Source organism: Carassius carassius, chromosome 10 (genome assembly GCF_963082965.1).
Source record: "Carassius carassius chromosome 10, fCarCar2.1, whole genome shotgun sequence".
Taxonomy (NCBI): Eukaryota; Metazoa; Chordata; class Actinopteri; order Cypriniformes; family Cyprinidae; genus Carassius; species Carassius carassius.
This window is the reverse complement of record NC_081764.1, coordinates 19,607,111-19,632,041: the sequence shown is the minus strand read 5'-3', so window position 1 is coordinate 19,632,041 and position 24,931 is coordinate 19,607,111. Positions and strand designations below refer to the sequence as shown.

General features: G+C 35.9%; 2 protein-coding genes across 2 annotated transcripts; both read right to left on the bottom strand.

Moving 5' to 3' along the window:
- Positions 1–9,298: 9,298 nt before the first annotated feature.
- Positions 9,299–13,904, bottom strand: LOC132151941 (jupiter microtubule associated homolog 1-like). The gene is made up of 5 exons (XM_059560504.1): positions 13,718–13,904; positions 11,429–11,568; positions 11,056–11,165; positions 10,931–10,958; positions 9,299–9,960 (listed from the first exon to the last, which is right to left on the bottom strand). Exons 1-5 carry the CDS (start codon positions 13,771–13,773, stop codon positions 9,815–9,817), a joined length of 480 nt encoding a protein of 159 aa, XP_059416487.1. The 5' UTR covers positions 13,774–13,904; the 3' UTR covers positions 9,299–9,814.
- Positions 13,905–14,659: 755 nt separating this feature from the next.
- LOC132151315 (small ubiquitin-related modifier 3-like) lies at positions 14,660–24,324 on the bottom strand. The gene is made up of 4 exons (XM_059559423.1): positions 24,205–24,324; positions 15,384–15,512; positions 14,883–14,954; positions 14,660–14,791 (listed from the first exon to the last, which is right to left on the bottom strand). Exons 1-4 carry the CDS (start codon positions 24,223–24,225, stop codon positions 14,729–14,731), a joined length of 285 nt encoding a protein of 94 aa, XP_059415406.1. The 5' UTR covers positions 24,226–24,324; the 3' UTR covers positions 14,660–14,728.
- Between the last annotated feature and the right edge of the window lie 607 nt (positions 24,325–24,931).

Sequence of the window (24,931 nt, the reverse complement as noted above, 5' to 3'; positions counted from 1 at the left end):
ATTTTTCGGGCTGCTCTCTTTAGGGTGCGGGTATGCTCATTATACCATGGTGTCAAACTGTTTTCCTTAACCTTCCTTAAGCGTAAAGGAGCAACTTTATTTGAAGTGCTAGAAAAGAGAGAGTCCATAGTTTCTGTTACATCATCAAGTTGTTCTGAGGTTTTGGATATGCTAAGGAATTTGGATACATCAGGAAGATAACTTAAAAAGCAGTCTTTTGTGTTAGAAGTGATGGTTCTTCCATACTTGTAACAAGAAGTAGAATTTACAATTTTGGCTATATGAATTTTGCAAAGAACTAAATAATGATCTGCGATATCATCATATTAAAATCACCAACTATTAAAACTTTATCTGCAGCCAGAACTAACTCGGATGTAAAATCACCAAACTCTTTAATAAAGTCTGTATGGTGCCCTGGTGGCCTGTATACAGTAGCCAGTACAAACATAACAGGGGATTTATCATTAACATTTGTTTCTTTGGATAATGTTATATGAAGTACCATTACTTCAAACGAGTTATACTTGTAGCCTGCCCTCTGAGAAATCCTGAAAACGTTGTTATAAATTGAAGCAACACCTCCACCTTTGCCTTTTAGACGTGGCTCATGTTTATAACAGTAATCTTGGGGGGTGGACTCATTTAAAATAATGTAATCATCAGGTTTTAGCCAGGTTTCTGTCAAACAGAGTACATTTATATTATGATCATTGATCATATTATTTACAAAAAGTGTTTTCGTAGAAAGGGATCTGATATTCAATAAGCCAAGCTTTATCATTTGTTTATCCATATTGCTTCTGTTTTTTATTTGTTGAACCTCAATTAAATTGTTAATCTTAACTTGGTTTGGACGTATTTTGTTTTTTCTAGTTCGGGGAACAGACACAGTCTCTATAGTGTGATATCTAGGTGAAAAAGTCTCTATGTGCTGAGAATTAACTGACCTCTGTGACGGGAGGCAGCTAGCAGACGGTCGGTTTAGCCAGTCTGTCTGCTTCCTGACCTGGGCCCCAGTTAGTCAAGTATAAACACTAAGACTATTTGCGATCTATTAGAGAGAAGAGTGGCGCCACCCCAGGAGGGATGAAGACCATCTCTTTTAAACAGGTCAGGTCTGCCCCAAAAGCTCGTCCAATTGTCTATGAAACCTATGTTATTCTGTGGGCACCACTTAGACATCCAGCCATTGAGTGATGACAATCTGCTATGCATCTCATCACCATGGTAAGCAGGGAGGGGACCAGAGCATATTACAGTGTCTGACATCGAGCTTGCAAGTTCACACACCTCTTTAATGTTATTTTTAGTGATCTCCAACTGGCGAAGTCGAACATCATTAGCGCCGGCATGAATAACAATCTTACTGTATTTACGTTTAGCATTAGCCAGCACTTTTAAATTTGCCAAGATGTCAGGCGCTCTGGCTCCCGGTAAACATTTGACTATGGTGGCTGGTGTCTCTATATTCACGTTCCGTACAATAGAATCACCAATAACTAGAGCACTTTCATCAGGTTTCTCAGTGGGTGCATCACTGAGTGGGGAGAACCTGTTTAATGTTTTGATCGGAACAGAAGAGCGGTGTTTTGACCCACGACTACGCTGCCTCACCGTCACCCAGTTGCCCTGCTGCTGGGGCTCTGTTTCCGGAACTGAACAATGTACAGGAATCCCTGAGCTAGATGCATCCAAAGCCGTATCTAGAGCCCTAACATTCTTACTGTCCTCAATTAAAGTTTGGATGCGTGTCTCTAATTCTGAAATCTTCTCTGTCAGCCTAACTATTTCCCTGCATTTATCACATGTGAATCCCTCATCAGCGACAGAGATAGATAAACTGTACATGTGGCAAGAGGTGCAAGTAACAATGACGGGAGAAGCCATTACTCACCGTGCTTGATGAAATATTCTTACTGCGGTTTTTTGATGAACTTGTGAAAAAGGATATAAAATAAAAGTGAACGATCAAAGTTAATCTGATAAGATTGATCGATAATATCAGAAATATGGTGTGAATTAAGTTATATTTTACCACTTTAAAAAACAGAGAGTGATAGTAAGATAAAGATTCTAGAGAAAAATAAAATAAAAACAGCTACACGGAGCTGATAAAATAAAAACAGCTACACAGGGTGCCCTGGTCAGTCAGTATCTGGGATGGGATGACGACCCGACTACACAGCAGGAAGAGTTCCTGGGCGATGGCTTTGGTAGTGGCTTTCGGAGGGGAATGGCCTCAGGGTAGTGGGTGGTGTAATCCACGATGACCAGGATGTGTTCGTGCCCCCGGGCGGACTTCGGCAGCGGCCCCACTAGGTCCATCCCAATCCGCTCGAAGGGCACCTCAATGATGAGAAGCGGTATCAGCGGGCTGGGGGGAGGGGTCTGTGGTGAGGTCCGCTGGCAGGTTGGGCAGGCCTGGCAGAACCGCCGGACTTCGGCCTCTAGGCCCGGCCAGTGGAACCGGTCACGGAGGCGCTGGACGGTGTTCTGAACTCCTAGGTGTCCTGCCATAGGGTGTGCGTGGGCTATCTCCATTACCGTTCCGGTCTGGAAGAGGAAGTTTTAAAACTTGAAAGCTGCAAGAATAATTAAAACCATGCAATATAGCTGCACACAGTGCCCCACCAAAATTTAGGACCTGATTCAATATAACTCTATTATACAGCAATTAGAAAATAAAATTCACAACTTTTTCAAAACTTTTTCAGGCCTGGAAATTGCTATTTTAAAATTGCATGGCATTTCCAGGTTATTCATGACCTTACAGACCTGGAAGCAGATCTTGTGTAAAGTTGTTGGTGCAGTAGTATTAGTACAACTTTGGCGATGAATTGTGGGCATAATGTATAGTTGTATCAATTGCGAGAAGCCGTGCTCGCTCAGATCACTTTCAGTCTATCGGCTTGACGAACAACCCAGCAAGATCAAAATTTTAAACTTGGTGAGATACTATGTGGAAATCCTTTCAAAAATCCTAATTTAACGCTTCCTATGGAGATGGATTTCTTCTGTCTGATTAGTTCAGATATGGAAGCGATTAATTTATAATCAAAATTAAGAAGAGTAATAGGACCCAAGTTATCAATTATAGTTACATTTTTGTCTGGTTTGGGAATGAGAGATATCACCCCTTGTTCTAAAAACTCCCCAAACTGTATGAAGAATTCTAAAGTAAGACCATCAGAGCCAGGTGACTTCCCCTTTTTCATTGATTTCATTGCATCTCTAATTTAATTTAAGAAAGCAGGAGCCCCACAACCCTTAAATTCATCACTTATTTGAGGCATATAGTTCTTAATCTGTTGCAGGTATGACTTACTTTGGTTTGCCTGTAAATCAGTGGAGTACAGGTTCCTATAAAAATTAGTAACATATTTCTTAATTTCTTCAGGGTGTTTAGAAACTGAATTGTTCATTTGTAATGCAGAGATTGTTTTCCTTTTAAAATTCCTTTTCTCAAGTGAGAAGAAGCAGCTCGTATTTTTCTCTCCTTCCTCAATCCATCTCGCTCTGGATCTAACAAAGGCATCTTAAACTATTTCTAAATATATATGGTCTAATTCCAATTGCAGTTTTTAACTGATTAATTTCTGTAACAGAAAGGCCATTCCTTTGTCATAAATACCTCTGATTATGGTATTTATTTTAATTAGCAAGTAGGTTTCCCTATTAGCATTAACCACTTTGAAGCTTTTAGATCTTTTTATTGCTAGTAATCTTGCTTAAATGTAAAATATTCCCATTTAGCACCATGAGACTCAAATTCATTTTTTGAAAAAAATCCTTTAACTAATCCCTTGATTTGATCATTAAAAATGTTGTCTTTTAGCAGATTATTATTGAGCTTCCAGTAACCACACACAGTACTCTCCCTGTTTTTAGTCTGCAAAATTAGCTTAATTACTAAGTGGTCTGAGAATGGAGCATATTGGTGACTGACATCAAACACTTATTGCAGTAACTGTTGAGAAATCAAAAAAGTCTATTCTAGATTTAAAATGACAACAAATTATTACTCCAAGTATATTCCTTTACATCAGGGTGATAATAGTGGCATGCATCTGCAATATGAAAATAATCACACAGAGTATAGATAATATTATTATTATTAAGGCCCATCTTGAGAAAATCTGTCAGCTGAATTATTTAATACATAATTAAAATCTCCAGCAATAATAATAAAGCTTGTTGATATTTATTTTTCAAAGCCTCAATGTTCCTCCTCTGTAATTAGAAAATAAGAGACTTGTTGGCAGATCTTAAGTTGTGGCTTATACTGTGTATATTACATATTATAAAAGTCGCATTATCAAGTTTATCAAAAAAGTTATTATCAAAAACGAACATCACTCTCACAGGAATTAGTTTCTTGTAACAGTTTTAAGTCAGCAGTCATTCTTCTACAATAAGGCTCTTCTTTTAGTGAGATCTCTCAAGCCACGAGTGTTTAATGATATAATACTTAAAGAGTTAAACTCCAAGTCTTGCATTTGCATAATAAAAGAAAAGAAAAATAACAAGAGAGAGTCATTTGAATAAGAACACTAACAAGAACACAAAGGTTTTAAGGCTTATGCTGTAAAACTACTTTGACAAAGAGGTAGTTGAAGCTAACACATACCCTATAAAAAGTGCAACTGTATGGAGGACATGACTTACTTCTGATGAAGGAACCACAACAGAGTATAAAACTTTCATGCTGCAATTAGAGATTGTTTGTCCATGCACAATTCAGGAGTCAAGTTCGACTGCAGATGCTCCATGAAGGTAGTCTGTAAATAAGAAATTATTATAAAATAAAATAAGAAATTGCCCAAGCACAAATTAAACATTCAATTGAAATGCTCTTTGAAGGTGGTTTGTAAATGTAAAATGAAGACTGATCAAGTGCAACTAAATTGTAAATTCAGAATAAATTGCTCCATGGACGTAATCTGCAAATATACAGATACTACTAACAATACTAACAGTTCAGGGCAAAGTTCAGGTTTTTCCCAGCGACAAAAGCATGGGGGACCCTTCCATTAAAACTTCTTCCTCTCCTCACGAGCCTTCTTAACCAACAGCCATAATTTGGCTCTAGCATCAACATCTTGTTTGATCAGTGCCTCCTTGATCCGAAGATTGTTTTCTTTTACATAGCGAGTCTTTTGCAGCCTGCATCTTTAGGTTCGCATGATAAAACGCATGATGATGTTACGAGGTGCTCCCTTAGTTCCCTAATCTCCTTTTCAAGTTCAACAATCTTGACAGCGTGTGTCTTGACCTCTTCACTCATATGAGATAATTTTTCAGACAGTTTATCAATTTTTCACAAGAAACTGCAACTATTTTATCAATAGAGATCCCCTTGTTGTGTTTTTCATCCACTTTAGCAGTTAGCTTCTGAAACGCATCAACTTAATTTATGCCTTTTGAACTCACAAGATTCTTCGATGGAGTAGAGCAAATAGGCCTCGCAAGAACCTCTTCATTGGCACCGATTTCTGTCTCAAGATTAATATTCTCCATGTCGGTCGACTCTGTGCAGCATTCTTCCATGAGGTGTCCAGCTAGTATAGCGCTTTCGTGAAGGAATTGATTTTTCTTTTTTTGCCCATTATATGACATCAGAAGGTGCAATTCTTGCCAGAAAAATATCGAAAAAGCATTTATTTTCAAATTTGTAACTTTACATATTCAAATTTCAGTTTGTTAGCTTCAAACTCCTCAAACTACTTAGACGCCTATAAAACATGACCACTCACACTTTTGAAAAAGTAAACTTTTTATGTGGTGACTAACAGAATTTTAATTTTAATGGACCCACTATATATTGAGTGTCTTTAACTACTATGTAATTACATTTAAATTTATCAGTAGATACATTGTACTTATTGTGTACATTGTGATATGAACTCACTCAGTTCCTGTACTATTATAAGGTCTAAATCCTGACTGGAATTCCTCAGATGTTGTGTTTTTATTTTTTTAATGAGAGGCTTAATAAAAGCCAATTTGATGGTTTTAGGGACATATCCTAAAGACATTGATGAATTAATCATATTCAGAAGAGGATCTATGAATTCTGGAAGCACCTCTTTTATTATCTTAGATGGAATAGGGTCTAACATACAAGTTTGAAGTTTTTGATGATTTGACAAGATTATACAATTCTCCTCATCCTAGCAGAAAATGAATGGAACTGTTTCTCAGGGGATCTCTATAGTAGCAATAAAATAAAATTAGCAATAAAATTGTTTTGCAGTACAACATGAACAGCTATACTATACTTTATTTATGTACTTTTTACACAAGTACATAGCAGCAACAAACGCCAAATTCAAACTGGGACCATTTTGGCTACAGTGTATTAATGCAATGTGTAACATTTTTCAAATAAAGTTTCATTTGTTAACATTAGAAATCTACATTAGCTGACAGGAATTAAGAATGCTAAATACTTATAAGTATTTATTAATCTTAGTTAATGCTAATTTCTTTATATATTAATACATTATTAACATTAAGTTCATATTTATTAATAATAATAATAATTTATTTTCATTGCTGTAGAACTAGATTACATTAGAGCATCAACCGACAGTGCAGTTTCATAAGTGCAAATGCATAGGAATGACATTGACACTGATAACAGTGACATAATAAGGTCCAACATTATCAGCCAGAGCACAGTATGTAAACAGGACAATACGACACTGGTAAGGAATACAGTGTATAGGGTAAAGAAACAGAAGTAACCAGAAAGATGTGTATTGTTGTGTGTGCTGCAGCAATCCAGTTCACAGTTAAAGCAATTTGTTGAAGAATAGTGCATAATGAATACAAATTAAGTGAACGGGGAGGGGAGAGGGGATCAGTGTTTTTATTCAGCAGTCTGACTGCCTGGGGATAGAGGCTGTTGGCCATTCTGGTGGTCCTGGCCTGAAGGGACCTGTACACCCTACCAGAGGGCAACAGGTGGAACAAACTGTGTGCTGGGTGAAACCGGTCTTTTATGAAGTTGCGCGTAGAAACTTCCAGGAGAACAGTTCTGATGCCAGCAGTTTTCACCCCCTCTGAATCATCTGCTGTTCAGCTACAGTACAGTGCAGCTGGAGAACCACACAAGCAGTCCATAAGTCAGCACACTATGAACTGCACAATTGTAGAAGTTTATCATGAACTTATGGGGCAGTTTGGCTCTTTTCAGCTTCCTCAGGAAAAAGAGATGCTGCTGGGCCTTCCCTACAGCTAAGGTGATGTTACTGCCCCAGGACAGATCCTCCGACACAGTGAGACCCAGGAATTTAAAACTGGTTATCCTCTCTACTGCCTCTCTGTTACTGTAGAGAATGTCCAGGATGGTTTAACTGACTTAAGTCCACTATAATTTATTTTGTCTTTCTGATGTTGAGAACCAGGTTATGCTTTTTACACCACCCTGCCAGTAGTTCAGTCTCCTCCCTGTATGCCATCTCATTATTGTTTGTTAAGAGGCCGAGCACATTTGTGTCGTCTGTAATTTTAACGATGTGATTTGCAGGGAAGGAGGTAGAACAATCATGTGTGTAAAGTGTGTAGAATAGTGGACTGTGCGCACAATCCTGAGGGCCACCGGTGTTGTTGTATAATGTGCTTGCCTGTTTTCACACACTGAGAGCGGTTTGTTAAAAAGTATCCAGTTACATAACGAGTTGTTCAATCCAAGGTTGTGCAATTTCTGCAGGAGTGTGTTCAGCCTGATTGTAATTAAAAGCCTAACTAAAGTCAATGAAGAGCAGCCTTGCATTGGTGTTTTTGTGCTCCAGGTGTTCCAGAAGTAAGTGAAGCACAGTAAGAAAATAGTATTCTCAGCTGATCTGTTCTCCCAGTATGTCCTAATTACTATAACAAGTATATAGTATATACATGCGGAACAGGACTGTAATATAAAATGCCATTCATACAATGATGCATGTAAAAAAAAAACAAAAAAAAAAAAAAACACTAAGTGCATTTAATATAAATGTAAACTGTAACACTTTAAGGAGCATTCACATTGGCTGTCTATTAGTACTTATTAATTACTTATAGTACTTCATATTAGTACTTATAGCACATATTAATGCCTTGATTTACATGACCACATTCTAGATCCCTTAATTCTACCCCATAACTAAACGTGACAACTGCCTTACTAACTTTTAATAAACTGCTAATTAGGAGTTTGAGGGAATACTAAAAAGTTAATAGTGAATGTGTGTTCCCTTATCTAAAGTGTTACCATTTAAACTATAATACATTTTCATTTAATTGCAAATAACTGTGTTCAAAAATATTAAATTAGATTTGCATTCAAATTTATTTGTATTATTTGCATAATAAGTGCTCTTTTTGTAAGGCATGCATACTCCTTTTTCACAAGGGATAGCTATTTGCAATGCAAGAGAGCCAATAACATATATTTTATTTATTCATTTCATACACCTGCCAAAATAATCTCTATCTAGCTCAGATCTATGTATTTATAAAAACATGGACTAATATAACCAGCCAAGTCTACAACAAATAGTCACATCTAGAGACTGATATTAATGTGAACTAAAAGAAACATTGTTAGGCAAAAGTTAACTGTTTAAGTTTCCACAGTACAGACGACCATTTGTTTCATAAACTGTTCACACTTACAGACTGTAATGTGAAAGTATGTACTGAGCAAAAGCAAAACTGCTTTCAATCAAATGACCTATGACAGGACACTGCTGCCACCTGTAGATGTGAGGGCTTTGTGTAAAGTAGTGTGACTAAGAGCTGCTTTCACTTTGACTTAATAGCTAACACACCTCTTCATAGTACACCTAACTATAGCTTATGATACAATATTATAGATATGGACAATCAGAAGAAACACTGGAAATTTTTATTTATTTTATTATTTGAGAAAAGCTCATATACATAAAAAAAAATGTACAGACTCTGTTACACACTTCCTCCAAGGAGTCAAAGAGTAACACAGAGCACCGTTTTGGCATAGGTCAAACGTAACAAGGCAATAAGAATTTTTTGTTGAACATGGACTACTTGATGACAGATTAGATGCAATGACTGTACACTGTGGCTGTTGAATTTATTTTTGTGCATGTTTTATAATTTATTATTATTATTTTTTTTAAGATGTAAGAGAAAGCAGATGAGGAGTGTGCAGTTATATAAATTATATAAATTTATTTTATTTATTGATCGTATTGTTTTTTGTTCTTTTGTACTAAATATCCTTTCAGCGATCTGTAAGTCAAGGTTTATACTATTTCCTTAACATCTACAAACATTTCAGATTTTTATTTTATTTAATGATGGATGTGACATGGAATAATTCAAACCTTCTGTCTTAACCAGCAAGCCTGCGGCACCACAGTTCATAAAGTGCTGACAAAAATATAACACAAAAAAGAGAAAGACAAACATTGTCAGGGAGACATTTCACAGGTTTACATGAATATAAAAAAAAAACCCTGACTGGGAGAACTTTGTTGGCATATTTTGGCCTATGATTTGCAGGATCTGAGAGTAGCAGTGCACTCTTAAGGGTCTGATCTTAGTCAAGACAAGACTGAGAGACCAACACTTAACACCTTCTAAGACATTCTTTGAACAAATCACAGCTCAAAGATCTGTGGCACTCTTCTCGGTCTAAACTGTCCTGATCTTAATCTGTTCTTTGTGGCTTATATCATTGTATGAATACAGTTATGCAGAGGATGGGCACTGACCACAGAACAGCACATTTACTCTGAGATGCTCATCTCACATAGGCCCAGATCTTATCCTTAAGTGAGGCAAATCCTTAGCCTAAGATGAGAGAGGATTTACCCCCTGGTGGGTTTCTATGACCAGAAGGAACCTCGGCTGTAGGCTGCTCTCTTGCAGAGAGGCAAGCTGGAGCTGGTGTGTCATCCTGCTCCTGAACAGGTTCAGGTTCTTCTGTGCTATCTGTGAACATAAAAATGAAAAGAAATATCAATTAATTATCAGATCATTTAATAACATTTCATTTAAAATATATGAAAATATTTTTTTTCTACTACTGTTTGTCTATGATCCATTTGTCTCAAGTTTGAAAATATCAAACTGATATCCTCCGACTGGATGGAATCATAGTCTAACGGAATTTTTTTTATTATTATTATAATTCTGTGACCATCATACACTACATGATTTTCTATAAGATCAAATCTGCAGACAGGCTCTTACCCAAAATCTAAATAGGGGAAAATCAGGGGAAAGGTTGTGTAGTATATTCCAGCCTAAAAAAGTATTGGAAACATCTAGCACATGTAAAGTCACCTTTATTTATATAGCGCTTTAAACAAAACAGATTGTGTCAAAGTAACTGAACAACATTAATTAGGAAAACAGTGTGTCAATAATGCAAAATGACAGTTAAAGGCAGTTCATCACTGTATTCAGTGATGTCATCATCCAGCTCAGTTCAGTATAAATACTATCTGTGCAATCAATGTCCCAAACTGTATGTACTCATTATATTCATGTTGAATACATATGTGTACACATCTTTATTATTATTTTCAATAATAGGCCTACATTTTATATATTTTTTAGAATATAATGTGTTTTTGCATATATCATTAAATATTTATTTATAAATAATATTATTATATTCATATTATTATTCTTGGGGAGTGACATAAAAAAAAAAACTGAACTAACCGTGCTTTGTCATAAAAAGATCAAATTAATGGATATTTTAAGAGAAGAGGGTCTGCATGCATGCATGTTATCTTACCCACATGATTTTTTTTCTTCATGCCCTCAAAAAATTATATGAAATGAAATATAAACATACTCTAGATGTGCATTCAAATAATTTTTTAATAAATGAACAGATCCAATCAAAAAGTGTCTTGTCTTTGATGCAAATATATAGAGTCAGAACACTCACCAACAGTGATCGAGTTTTCCTCAACATTCTGTGCAAAAATAAAGCACATTCTCAGGAATATTTTTTACAAAAAGTCTATCCAAGGTCAAGTTTGTTTTCACTCAGTAATGAAAATGTCTCCATACCACAGCTACATTATTTTCGTCTGTGGTGTTACTTTGATTGGCGGGTTGAGCAGTACATCTTCTGAGAGGGGCAGATGGCTCTCCACACAACACACCTGTAGGCTTCCCACCTTAAAAACAAATAAATGTTCCTGTGTATTGAGGTTATAGACAATAGTGAATACCTACAGCCCAAATGTTCAGACTATAAGTTGTATTTTAGCATAAAATACACTATTACACTTTGGTAAAAATTACAGGACAGCTATACTTAGTTTCAAATAACAAACATTATTGTCAGGAAGTGTTTTTAGAAAAGCTTATGAAAAGACCTTCATTTCTTATCTCACATTGCAGCCTGTAAATCCATGTAACAAAATTTACATAACAGCACCTGGTGGATTGTTCCTTCGATGGGCATGAGGGTCCTCAGGTTCGGCAAATATACTAGATGCCATTTTGTTTTTCTTTATAGGTTTCTCTACATCTGTCCCAAAACAGATGTTTGAATCTCCACCTGGTGGACGCAGCACTCTGTGGTGGTAAACAAAGACACCTTAAGATACAACAAAATATGTAGTAAAACTTTAAAACAATTTTTAGATATACACCTTGTTTAGTTTTATTTTAAAAGTTCATTGCTTTGGGGGATGGTTCTCTGTTCATTTCCTGTAATCTTTTATGTTTGGCTTCTAAGGACTAAATAAATACACATTTTTAGTGTAGTGTAATTTAAGCCAGTACTCCAATACTTGAATATAAAGCACACATTCCCTAACATATGGCTACGTTCACACTGCAGGCTGAAACGACCCAATTCCGATTTTTTTGCCCCTATGCGACCTGTATCTGATCTTTTCATGACAGTCTGAACGACACAGATCCGATCTTTTCAAATGCGACCCAGGCCACTTGGATACGTGGTCCTGAATCCGATACGTATCCGATCTTTTGAAATGCGACCTCCGTCTGAACGGCCAGGCCACATGTATCCGACCCGTACGTCATTGATACGCTACAAACGTCATAATTCTGCATTGAAGTAGGCGGGAACGAGAAGATAAACTGATGAATTCTGTATTAGTGAAGCCACTCACATCAGTATCCCACCACTCCTGGCTGCGACTCCGCACCCACACGTTTCTCTGTACCGACGTTGCTAACACTGCTCCACAAAACACCATGGCCAAAAACCTCTCTCCTCGTTCTTTTTTAATTTTCTTCTTAAAATGAGAAGATTGTAATTGTGCTGGCTCCGTTGGGAAAATAACTTTAATATTGCAAAAAGAGCTCCGCTGTTGACTACACTGTTGTTGACATCCATGTTTAACGTTAGCTACTTCCGCAAACGAGTGACGTCGTTGAGCGTTGAGTACTCTTCTGCGCATGCGGGTCACTTCTGGGTCATTTCACGTTCACAAAGGAGATCACAAAAGGTCGCATTTAATTGGAAATGTGAACGGCCTTGCAAAAAAAAAAATCGATTTTTTTTCAAAAAATCGGAATTGAGCATTAAGCCTTGCAGTGTGAACGTAGCCATAGAGATATATCACATTGTTTTTTGGGCAATATCAATCAAAAAGAATGACACGGCTTTTTCTTAAATAAATTTGAGTTTCCATCTCTTGTGAGCACCATATTACTTTACCTTAATTAATGACCATATAATTCTTAAAGGCCCTTATGAATGTTGAGTAAAATTGCTTAGTGCATCTTAAAAAAAAAAAAAAAATAGCTTTAGTAGAGAGAAAATGAGATTAGTTTGGGTAAGGGGGTTAAGCAATAGATACAAACAGGCCTATATGTAATGTAAATATATACTAAATCCTAATGTACATGTATTGTTTGTTTTAATTAGCTTAATCATATTCTGTAAATCAAAATAATTATCATACTTCGTGCCAATAAAGCTTCAATGAACTGAGCTGAAACAGCATGCTATAGATCTCGCTCCACCAGTCTATTGAAGAAACGACGGCGAATTCACTAATATGCACGTCATTAGTGCATTAAGTTAATGAAAAGATATGACGGATACAACAGGGAGCTTAATGAAAACCTCTACTACACCAACTGAACCGCACCCAAATTTAAATAGTCATGCTCTCAAGCATCCTCCCGTACTCTGAAAGCCTGGAGAGGGACCGGTTTCAAAAAACGACTTATGTAATGCATTAAAGAAGCTGTATTAATTCCTCATCAATCATTTCAATAATTATGTCCTTTTGGAAACGCTGCAGTCAAAGGCCGAGTCACAAAGCCTAGCGAGATTAGACATCATTATAATAAAAGCGACCGTGCTTCAAATGCAGCACGCGATTTATCCCCCAAAAGACGTCTAGATCAGCAGCTTTTCAGACAGACAAGATTTTCAGACACTGCCGGAGGATGCACATACTGGTAAAATAAAACGGGGATTTAAAAAAAATCCAATAAACTTTACATGTAATCTCATGTCATTTCATCTCCAAAACGCATTTGTTCATGATAGTGCCCATTATTTCTCATTAGCATCTCCACCCGATTTTACACTAGTAGCTATCGTTCAGCTGGAGAGTAATTTTGTCGGTGATATTACATCTCAAATAACGTCTTTGGACATTACAACGATTAACTAATTTGTTGTTTACTGCAACCTAAAGCGACTGAGCATTGTTAGATTCCTTCAGACATCTATCAGCACCTGGAGCTGCTCCTCCCGGTCGGGTCCATGCATTGAAAAATGGTGGTGGTCGTCATCTTGAACACCCAAGTTTTCTGTTCACGGCTTTTCCTAAACTATATTCTACGGACTACTTTCATCAAGCCACAAAGAGCCTCTCCTGCTCAGGTCATCAGTCTCTTGGTGCTGAATCCTGGTCGTACACGCCCATTAGACGCGATTAGTGCTGCACTTTCGCAGATTCGCCACTAGAGCGGCGCCAGACAGCAAAGTGTTTTTGGGAAAATACACCTGCGGTCGTAATTTAGTGTAGAATAAAGCCTGTCCACAACTTACACATCTATACAAAATAAGCAAACATTAGTGAATGTTCATGAACACGACGATCAAGGTAAATTGCATTTATTCTATATAACGAATCAAAATTACTGCTTGAGAAAACATGCAAATATTTTTCAAGCAATTACTTTTGGGACTAAATGTAAACATTTTATTTATCTATTGCAATACTGAATCACTATTTAACTAGTGATTATTATTATATAACGAGTTATAAAAACAATGACCCAAAAGCAACAAAAGATCTGCCTCAAGTGGTTTTATAAAACGGTTTTATTCCAACAAAAACTTAAACATTTAAATTCACAACACAAGATACCGAATAAAACTAGTTCAGTATCTGAGTACAAAAGAGAAATACATAAACATATGTTAAACATATAAAAAGCCCAATGGCTTCAGAGCAAACAAAACAGTACTTCAATACTGACACTGAAATTCTATCTACCAACCCTCCCAAAAAAAGATCTGATCACTGACTGATCAGAAGCATTTTAGACTTAACACCCTTAGGTCCACATCTGATTAAATAAATATAGGTTTACAACATCTCAGGGCATTTCACACAAGTTTTTGATGAAGTGAAGAGAGGTCAACCAAAATTTATAAAAAAAAAATAAAAATAAATAAATAAATAAATAAAACCCGGCAAACAGGGAGGATTGTGGAGATGGAAGGTTGTTAAGTTGTTATTTACATCAGGCCCGCTGTCTGTTCCTGAAATACTTCAATTGAATCCTGATCCTCCATTTCCAACTAGAAATAATAAATAAATAACAATTAATCGGACTTTATAGCATACTAAAAGCACTGTGACATGCAGATTGGTCATATCAGTGAACTGTACCTGAGCTGGTGTGTCAGTCTCATTAATTGTGTCCCCATCTAACTTGAACCGAATATACCGCATTGTTAGCCCCTGTTCAAAACAGATCAAATGTGGACCTGAGAGTTAAGTGAAGTAACCCTGAACACACTGATTAGCTTGTTCTGGTGTGTTTAATTGGGGTTCAAATCTGCAGGACCGTAGGTTGGATACTGTGCTGCTTTTATTTATCAAGACGAAAAATCAGCCATTCCTGTGGCCAAAACAAGCCATCTGTGGATGGGACTATTAAAGTGAGGACTGATTATGATGTTGTTCTGCTCCATTTCACAGGTGACGAGTGGAGGAAATTTTTAGAATAACATGACAGTCATTAATGACACTTCAATCCAAAAAACCAACAGCTTTTTAGATAATTTTTTAATCATTTTCTCATGCTGCCACAACTGGAGCCTGCTTTAACAGGTGTGGATTATTATTATTTTGGGGAAGGTAAACGCTGCAGGTGCATAAAGTACTTACCTGTCTCTCACAATATACTTTCATCAGTTTTTTGAGGGGAGTGTGCCTCTTGATTTTGAATTGAATCACTGAGCCATCCTGGTCTGTTACTTTCAGATTTATGTGGGCATTATCGGTTTTCACACCCTCCTGAAACAGATGTGAAATAAAGCCACCAAAAATAATTATTGTCCAATGAAAAAAATAAAAATTATATTATATTATATATATATATATATATATATATATATATATATATATATATATATATATATATATATATATATATATATATATATATATAGAGAGAGAGAGAGAGAGAGAGAGAGAGAGAGAGAGAGAGAGAGAGAGAGCAGAACAAACAAAAAGTTATTGATTGATTTAGTGCATCAAAGCATATTAGAGTTTAGGGCTGCAACAAATGATTATTTTGATAGTCGATTAGTCTAACAATTATTAGAACGATTAATCGACTAATCGTCGATTATTTAACTGATTAATCAATAGAATTTGATCGATTATTCAGCTCTAGCAATTAGTTAAAATACTGTTTTACATAACAAATAAATAAAAGAGTCTAATCACTTCAGCTTTGGGAAATAATATTATGTAATTACAATTATTATACAATTAATTTATACAAATAATTATATTTGACAAAAAAAAAAGACAGAGAAACCTTATTATTTACCATTTAATTACTATATGAAAATTAACTGAAGGACACATCATTCTGTCTAACATCTCCAGTGTTGGGGAGTAACTAGTTACATGTAACGGCGTTACGTAATTTAATTACAAAATTGTTGTAACTGTAATTAGTTACAGTTACTACGAAAAAATGAGTAATTAAATTACAGTTACTTATGAAATTTTTTACGATTACAAAGGGGATTACATTTGAATATTAACACACATCCACATACAGATTTAACTGATTTCTTTCCCAAATTACGCTGACTATTCTGAGAAATACCGCCCTAATAATTTCCGGGATGCGGAAATACAGTCTGGTTCATAGAATCCAGTCATAAAAACGAAATGCCTAACGCGGACGGAACATGCCACATTTTGGATGACTAAATCAAAAGTAAGTCAGTACACTTGAATCAAAACATGACATCGACTAGTGTCTGTGAATATAAAGCCCCAAAAATGCAATATATGACTTGCACATTCTGCGTGTCTGTGGTCAGGCGCGGACTGCACACCGGGAGAACCGGGACAATTCCCGGTGGCCTGGCAGCCGATTTTGCCCCACTATTTAATATCATTATTGTATAATTGCCTGCCGAATGTAGCCTACTAAAGCGATCATTTGCGAATCCGCCATTTGATAATTGAATCTCTAATAAGTCATGAAGTGTTAGTCATGACTCGCGCGCTCTCCGCGCCTCCGCCAAACGGTTTGGATCAGACTCAGAGAGAGATAGAGTGGACTGTGGAAGCGCACAGCTGGAGCAGAGAAGCAGAACTACTGTTCAGGGTTTCAGGTCAGTTTCATCTGTAAAGATGCTTTTATGTCTTTGTTTTTTTATTTATTTAATCAAGCAGCAGCACGTTGCTCATCAGTCATCACTCAAAATACTATATAAAGGACATCATTATTATCAGTTGTAATCTTACAGTAGTAATTTAGCTGAAAAAAAATTCAGATTTTTTTTTTATAGGTTTAGGGGGAGCTACGACAGACAACAACGCAACCCTTATGAAAATTAACATTTTAATATTTAACTATAAATCCAGAGAAAATGGTTACTATTGTTTAACTGTGATAACCAAAAATGTAAAATTATTTTGCAAATGTATTTATTTAAAAATAAATACAAATCAATTTGCAAAAAAACAAAAACAAAACAAGGTTATTTTACTTTTATATAGGCTAATAAAAGCATGGTAATTTTTTGTAAGGGAAAAACATAACTCGTGTACAGTATTAGGATTTTTCTATAAAGATATTGTAGTATTGTAGAGTATTGTATTGTAAAGTATAGTTTTGTTCAATCTTGAGTATTAAAGTCATGAGAGAGATGGATAACAGGGCAAAATAAAGAGACTGTGGAAGTGAAGGTGCAGTTCAGGAGAGAACTTTTAATTATTTTGCATGTCCCCAAATTAAATATTTAAACCTTTTTTATGTCAGGTCCATACAAAAAATAGTTTTGTCCATGAATTTGTTTGTATGAGTTTGAATTTTCCAGTCTGAATTTTTTTCCCAGTCCGCCCCTCCTGTAAATTAATGTCAAAGACATGGTTTCATTTACTACACATAGGCCTACTGAAGCTCGCAGTGTTTTCAACCTCTGCTGCCTCAATATAGGAGTACACGAGCACATAAACATAATTTCTAGAACTGCTCTGTGTCACTTCATGTGCATTTTACTTATTTTGAGAAAACTATCATCATATACAGAGACAGCAGTTTCAAAAAAACACCAATGTTTCAGGAGTTTATTACACAGAATACATCACATGCTTATTAGATAACTGTATTTAAGTTGATGTATATGCTTTTATTTATTATTCTTTAATTTTCACAAAATTAGAAAAGTAATCAAAAAGTACTCAAAAGTAATTAGTTACATTACTTTAATAAAGTAATTGAAAAAGTTACACTACTATTACATTTTAAACAGTGTAACTTGTAATCTGTAACCTATTACATTTCCAAAGTAACCTTCCCAACACTGAACATCTCCTTTCGTAAGTATATATAATATGGATAAGAAACAAAATAAAGGTAATTGATTAGATGTTTTATTTTTGGATAAACCATTTTATTCACAATATACACTAACAGTCAAACATTTTTGAAAAGTAACATTGTTTTGAAAAAGAAATATCTTCTGCTCATCAAGCCTGCATGTATTTGATACATAATTATTATCATTATCATTATTATTTCTGAAACAGCTGAATATAATTTTTTCAGGTGTCTTTGATGAATAGAAAGTTCAGAAGATCAGCATGTATCTGAAATATAAATATTTTATAACATTGTAAATGTCTTAGTCAAATTAAAGCATCCTTGCTAAATAGAAGTATTAATTTCTACAATAACCCCCCCCCAATAAAAAAAAAAAAATGATATTGACTCCAAGCTTTTGAATGGTATTGCATATAATGTTACAAAAGCTTTTTATTTCAGATAAATTCTGATCTCTGGATCTTTATATTCATCAAAGAATCCTGAAAAAAATGTCCTCAACTGTTTTGAATATTGATAATAATAATAATAAATGTTTTTTGAGCAGCAAATCAGCATATTAGAATTTCTGAAGATCATGTGACACTGAAGACTGGAGAAAATTCAGCTTTGATCACAAGAATAAATTACATTTGAAAATATATTCAAATAGAAAGCAGTTATTTTAAATCGTAAAAATATTGCACAATATTACTGCTTTTGCTGTATTTTGAATCAAATAAATTCAGGCTTGGTGAGCAGAAGAGACTTCTTAAAAAAACATTAAAAATCTTAACGTTACCATTCAAAAACTTTTGACTGGTAATCTCTCTTAAAATACCTTACTGGGTTATGATCATCAAAACAGTCCTGAGCTAGATTAAGCTTTGATCTCTGCAAACCAAACTATCACATTAATCAAATATTTAATAATAATAATGTTTAATACTGTAAAGCTGCTTGATTTAAGTATTGCATAAAATACTATAGACATGACGTGAATGCTTAACTGAGCTCGTGCAAACATCCACATCGGTAATAAGATGCATTTTTAACTGCTGCTTACACACTGCTGTGATTGTTTTTTTCGTTATTGAGAGGACAGCGCGCGTAATATATTTTCATATCCAAATGGCATTCAGTTCGGCTCAGGTGCGTTTCTCTCAGGGGGGCAGGGTTTCATATTTTTTTGAAGCATCCCTGGGCGCCGCCATTGGCTAGCGGACCCCCACCTGCTGTTAGCATTCCATTGACTCCCATTCATTTTGGCGTCACTTTGACAGCGAATAACTTTACATTGGAGGCGTTTAAAGACTCAATTTATCCATTCATTATCTCTAAAGAAACACGAAAATGTATAAAAAGCCCCATTACCTTGTATCTTATGTTGTGGCCCCGTAGAAGCAGTTTTTGTAAAAAAAATAGGCTTACGATTGCGTCATAACCTGCGACTCCCTGTCGCACAGTAGAGAAATTACCGTATGGACAGGAGGAGAAGCTCGCAGGCAATCCTTTACTGTCTATGAGGCAATCGGGGGGACGTGGAGGCATAAAGTCAAGGGAGTAGCCCATAGAGGGTCCATACAAGCAACGGGACAAAATTATTCAACAGGATCTGCAAGATTCGGTGGGTGATTCAGATTTCTCTTGGCACAGCGATTAGAAGACTTACAGGTTGCTCACGTGACATTTACGTCATCAAGCTCAGTTTGAGTCTGCGCAGTACACTCGACCCCCAGGAAGTGCGTGCTTCTAATTGACTTCACTTGTCTCCGTTGAATCCAATGGGGTCGCTGTGTCCATTTCTTTTACTGTCTATGGTTTCTCTGAACAGTGCTGAGCGCGGTGTCTCTTCTTCTCTTGAATTGCATCGAGGAAGGCTGAATTACAGTCTTGCGCTTCGGCGCCACACTGGTCAAACCGCATTATTACACTCTAAATTAGGTCAAATTAAAATCAAACGACTACTCTACAACAAAAATATTTGTCGATTATTTGATCGTATTATTGTCGATAATGTCGACTAATCGTTTCAGCCCTATTAGAGATGTGATTCAAAGAAAGGCACCCAAACAATCATAAACACGTTTAGTTCAATAAAAGCATTTTTATAAAGCGAACAAGTGGCAAAACAAGTGTGCTTTCACCCACTTAAAATAACATTGGTCCTCCAAAGTCTAAATCAGAGGTGTCCAAACATGATCCTGGCAGGATCCCGAATCCTGTTGAATTTAACTCCAACTTTCCTCAACACACCTGCCAGGAAGCTTTTAGCATGCGTCAACCTTTAGCCAAATAAACATAAGAGCAAATGCTACCGCTTCGGCAGGACGTGGGAAAGGAGACCAAGAGGGCTTTTTTTTTAATGGATGTCAACAGAGGAGAGGCTTTAACTACGCTGAATAAACTTTTTATTTTTACGTTTTTATGAGGAAACAACTTATTTAATGAATCCACTAATCTTCAACATGTTTTACAATACTTTTGGACTGAACTGTTTATAGAGTTTACACTGAAAAAACTGTTTTTTTTCACTGACTTCTTGTGACAGGTGGGATTTAACTTACAGCACTTTTCATTTATTCCTATGGTCTCCATAACCAGAGATTGAGTGTCACAAAACCCTGACTGAAATTCAATGACGTCTCTCCAATAGTAAGTAATACAGACCCTCTCTTCTTTTGCTACACAACTCTACTACACGACTTTTTTCAAATATTGAAGTCTAAAAACAAAACAAATAAAATGAAATAAAAATGGCTATGATGCAGTTAAAACACAAAGAAACTCGATGTAACTCGGAACACACCTTATCATACACTCCAAAACAAAAAGTTAATTGATGCACTAGTGATGGGAAGTTCAGATCATTTTACTGATTCTGTCCTTTGAGTCTCATTCAGCAAAATGAACAAATCTTTTTTGTTGTCATTTTGTTAATTTAATTCATTTAATAAAAATAAAAAAACACTGCATTCTTCCATCTTAGAAACATTGCCAAGCTACGAAACATGTTACCCGTTTCTGATGCAGAAAAGTTAGTTTGTGCATTCATGACCTCTAGACTGGACTATTGTAATGCACTTCTAGGTGGTTGTCCTGCTTCTTCAATAAACAAGCTACAGGTAGTCCAAAATGCAGCAGCTTGAGTCCTTACCATGTCAAGAAAATATGATCATATTACACAAATTTTACCGTCTCTGCACTGGCTACCAATAAGTTCTGTTATAAATTATCATTACTTACCTATAAGGTCCTAAATGGTTTAGCTCCTGCGTACCTAGCATTACACCACATTACAACCCATCACGCTCCCTAAGGTCACAAAACGCTGGACGTTTGGTAGTTCCTAGGAGAGCAAAGTCCACTAAAGGAGGATGAGCTTTTTCACATTTGGCTCCCAAACTCTGGAAAAGCCTTCCTGATAATGTTCGGAGTTCAGACACACTCTCTCTGTTTAAATCTAGATTAAAAATGCATCTCTTTCACCAAGCATTCGATTAATGCATCTCTTAAATTGTGACTGCAGTTGTATCTGATCAAATGCGCTTTCTTATTCTTTAGCTTGGGTTAAACTAATTAATTTTACTTTGTTGGAACAGCAGCTATGCTAATTATATTTCTTTTTGTTTCTCTGTTTTGCCATGGGATTATATCCCATTGGTAACTAGGATTTACACAAGATCCAGTCTGGATCCAGAACACCTGAGAAGAGATGATGCTGACCCTCAGAGGACCCCAGATGATGCTAACCCTGAATCAATAAACAGAACTAACAAATATTGCTACAAGTGTGACTGCATCATATAATAATTGATGTCAATAATGTTCATCGTCTGGTTGACTACGTCTTGTATTAATTTTTCTGAAAAATCCTGTCATATGCGCACAAACTTACAGCCACCACTTATAGGCTACTACTAAATATTGTAGAAACGTAATTTTCTGTAAAGTTGCTTTGTAATGATTTGTATTGTAAAAAGCGCTATAGAAATAAACTTTAAATTTAATTGAATTAAAACGTTACGTGTCACTTCCCTAACACGTCTAGTACTTACACAAACGTTGATCACACTACAAACAAATGCAAAACTATAATGCTATAATAAACAGAAAAGATGAATTCATTATTTACCTGGGTCTTTAGCCTATGATTAGCTCACCACACCTCTTATCTGACAAGTCTTCGGGTTTGAGTCGTTCCTTCATCATGTGACAGCCCCATAAAATAATGCCTTGTCCAAATACCCACACTTGCAGTCTTGGCCACTTGAGAGCACATGCGTATGACAAGAAGTGCATACGCAAGACTGTCCAGATATTAAAAACACACAAGCGCAGTGCTCTTAATGCACACTAAATCCACACCATCTCGAACACCGCTCCGGAGCGGTATTTAATGCTTAGTGTATCCCATAATGCATGTTGTTGAAATAAATCACGAGACTTCTTGCCAAGATCGAGAGAGATCACGGAAACCTTTTTCCAATGTAAATTAAATATTAATCCTAATTAGATATTACATATAATTTGATAGTTAAACAAAGTACTACACGTTTTAATGGTACAAAAGTGAGTAGCCTATATTTATAATGTGCATCATTTGGAACTGCATTTGATCACTTAATTAGAAGCACCAGAAATGTAATTGTGTCATCTGTTATAGGGATTACTGAACAGACATTTAAAAGTTTATTTTAAAAATGCAAATTATTGAAAATATAAAATGAAAACTCTTAAAAACACTTTGTGTCCGATCATGTAATGAAAAGTTGTAAGTACAGGAAATACGTCATTTAAGTAGTCAAGTGATCAAGTGCAAAGACTGAAAGTGTGGGTATTTGTACAAAGCATATACATATGCTAACTGCCGGTGTAGTGACGAATTCTGACCCCCGCCAGATTATTACTCCCATAGTATTGGTAGGTTTAGGGGTGGGGGAGGGGTTAGGATTAGGGGTGGGGTTAGGATTAGGCAATCAGGTAGCGACTTGAACAAGGGGGGTAATAATTCGGCAGGGGGTCGAAATTGGGCACAACACCGGAAAGAGAACTGATTAGTTCACCTTTCCAGTCGTTCGTTCATGACGTGACAGACCCATAAACTAAACCGTCTGAGACAGAAAGATAATTGATTTATTCATCTTTTAAGTTGTTCTTTTGTCACATGATGTGACAGCATTGGATAGAGAAATCTTACAAATGGGTGCATAGTTATTGTTATTATTATTATCATCATCATTATCAAATTTTAGCTTTATATTTCTTACGGTATATAAATGTGTGAATTTCTGTCATGATGGTTCTTTTCCATAACACTGAATGTGGCGACAAACGTAATAAAGAGTTGGTTATTATTATTAAGTCTCTTTCCGGCCCAGACAGGGTTGTCAGGTGATGAACAAACGACTTGAAAACCCCGAATACTGATAGTGAACTATTCAAATCTCTTTCCAACTCAAACTGCATTTGTTAAGCTATAGGGGCTGTCACGTGATGAACGAACGACTCCAAAAACCCAAAGACTCAAAAGAGGTGAACTAATTTCAGAACAGAACCCATAGGATATTGCGCATGCGCGACTGAACGAATCACTCCCCGAGACGACTCGTTCGTTCCGAGTCATATTAAAGATTCGTTCAAAATAAACGAACCATTTAAGAACGACCCATCACTACAATGCACCGAAAGCGTTCTGCGCGTGAGCAATCGGGCAGTGGTCCCCGTTGGCACAGTGCTTCATTCACTGTAAGTTTTGTATTATCACTTGCCGTTTGTATGATGTGCGAGTCACGTTAGTGAACTAGATAATTAGAGCGTCAGCTTTATGAAAGATAATATATTTAATAAATAAGAGACAATTAACAATAAATGAAAGGGGGAAAATATCCTTATAAATGGTAGCTTAATAATACCAAAAAAAATTATCGCGCTTATTCGAACATTTATAAAATAAAATAATAAACAAGTACTGCACGATAAATCCAATGCGATAAAATATGATCTTGGTTTTGCAACTTGTCAGTGAACAACAGCTCTGTGTAGTAAATGCTGCTCCATGTGAAAGCGCGCAGGTCATATTGATTTAACACGGATTACAAAACCAGCTTTACTGACAAGATGTGCATTAAATATGGCATGCACTTTTTCACGCACCTTTGATTTCTCGTCTGCCATGACTGCCTCTGCTCTGCCTCAAATACAGGAGACGCGCGTAATGCCACCGGAAGTGAAGACATTTAAAAGGGTACATTTCCGGAGACCTATGTTACTGACACCTATCCTCAATGTTGCCTTTATAGATAAACTAAATCAGGGAGGAATGTCACCAGATGCATTTTAGCAGCTAAGTTAAGTGTGCGTAATTAAAAAAAAAAAAAAAAAAAAAAAACACCTTACACGTTATGCCACTGTAAAATTCATATTTTGATCAAAACAATATATTTATTTGTCTTTAAAACAGTATACGTTGCATTTAATTGTAGATTTCCCTTTAAAATCTAACAAGAACAGGAATCATTGGAAAATTTATAAAGCTCTTCTTTGAAATGCTTTTAAATAATTTAGAATGTCTATTTTATTTAGATGATTTTCCCCCATCTCTCAAACACACATGCACACAGAAAATCATTCAGTAAAACACACTAATAGACACATCCAGCCTGCCGTAAAACAAAACAAAAAAAGTCTCTTTATTAAAAAATAAAGAGAAAAAGGCTTTCATTCCTTCCATAACAACACACTGCAAACACAACTTTTAACAGTCAGTTTATAATATAAATAATTGCATCTTCAGTAATCCCAAAATGCAAAGTTTGTCTTTTTAAAACATCAAAACAACTTCCTATCCAATAGTATACAAAAAGACAGAAAAAACACTCCC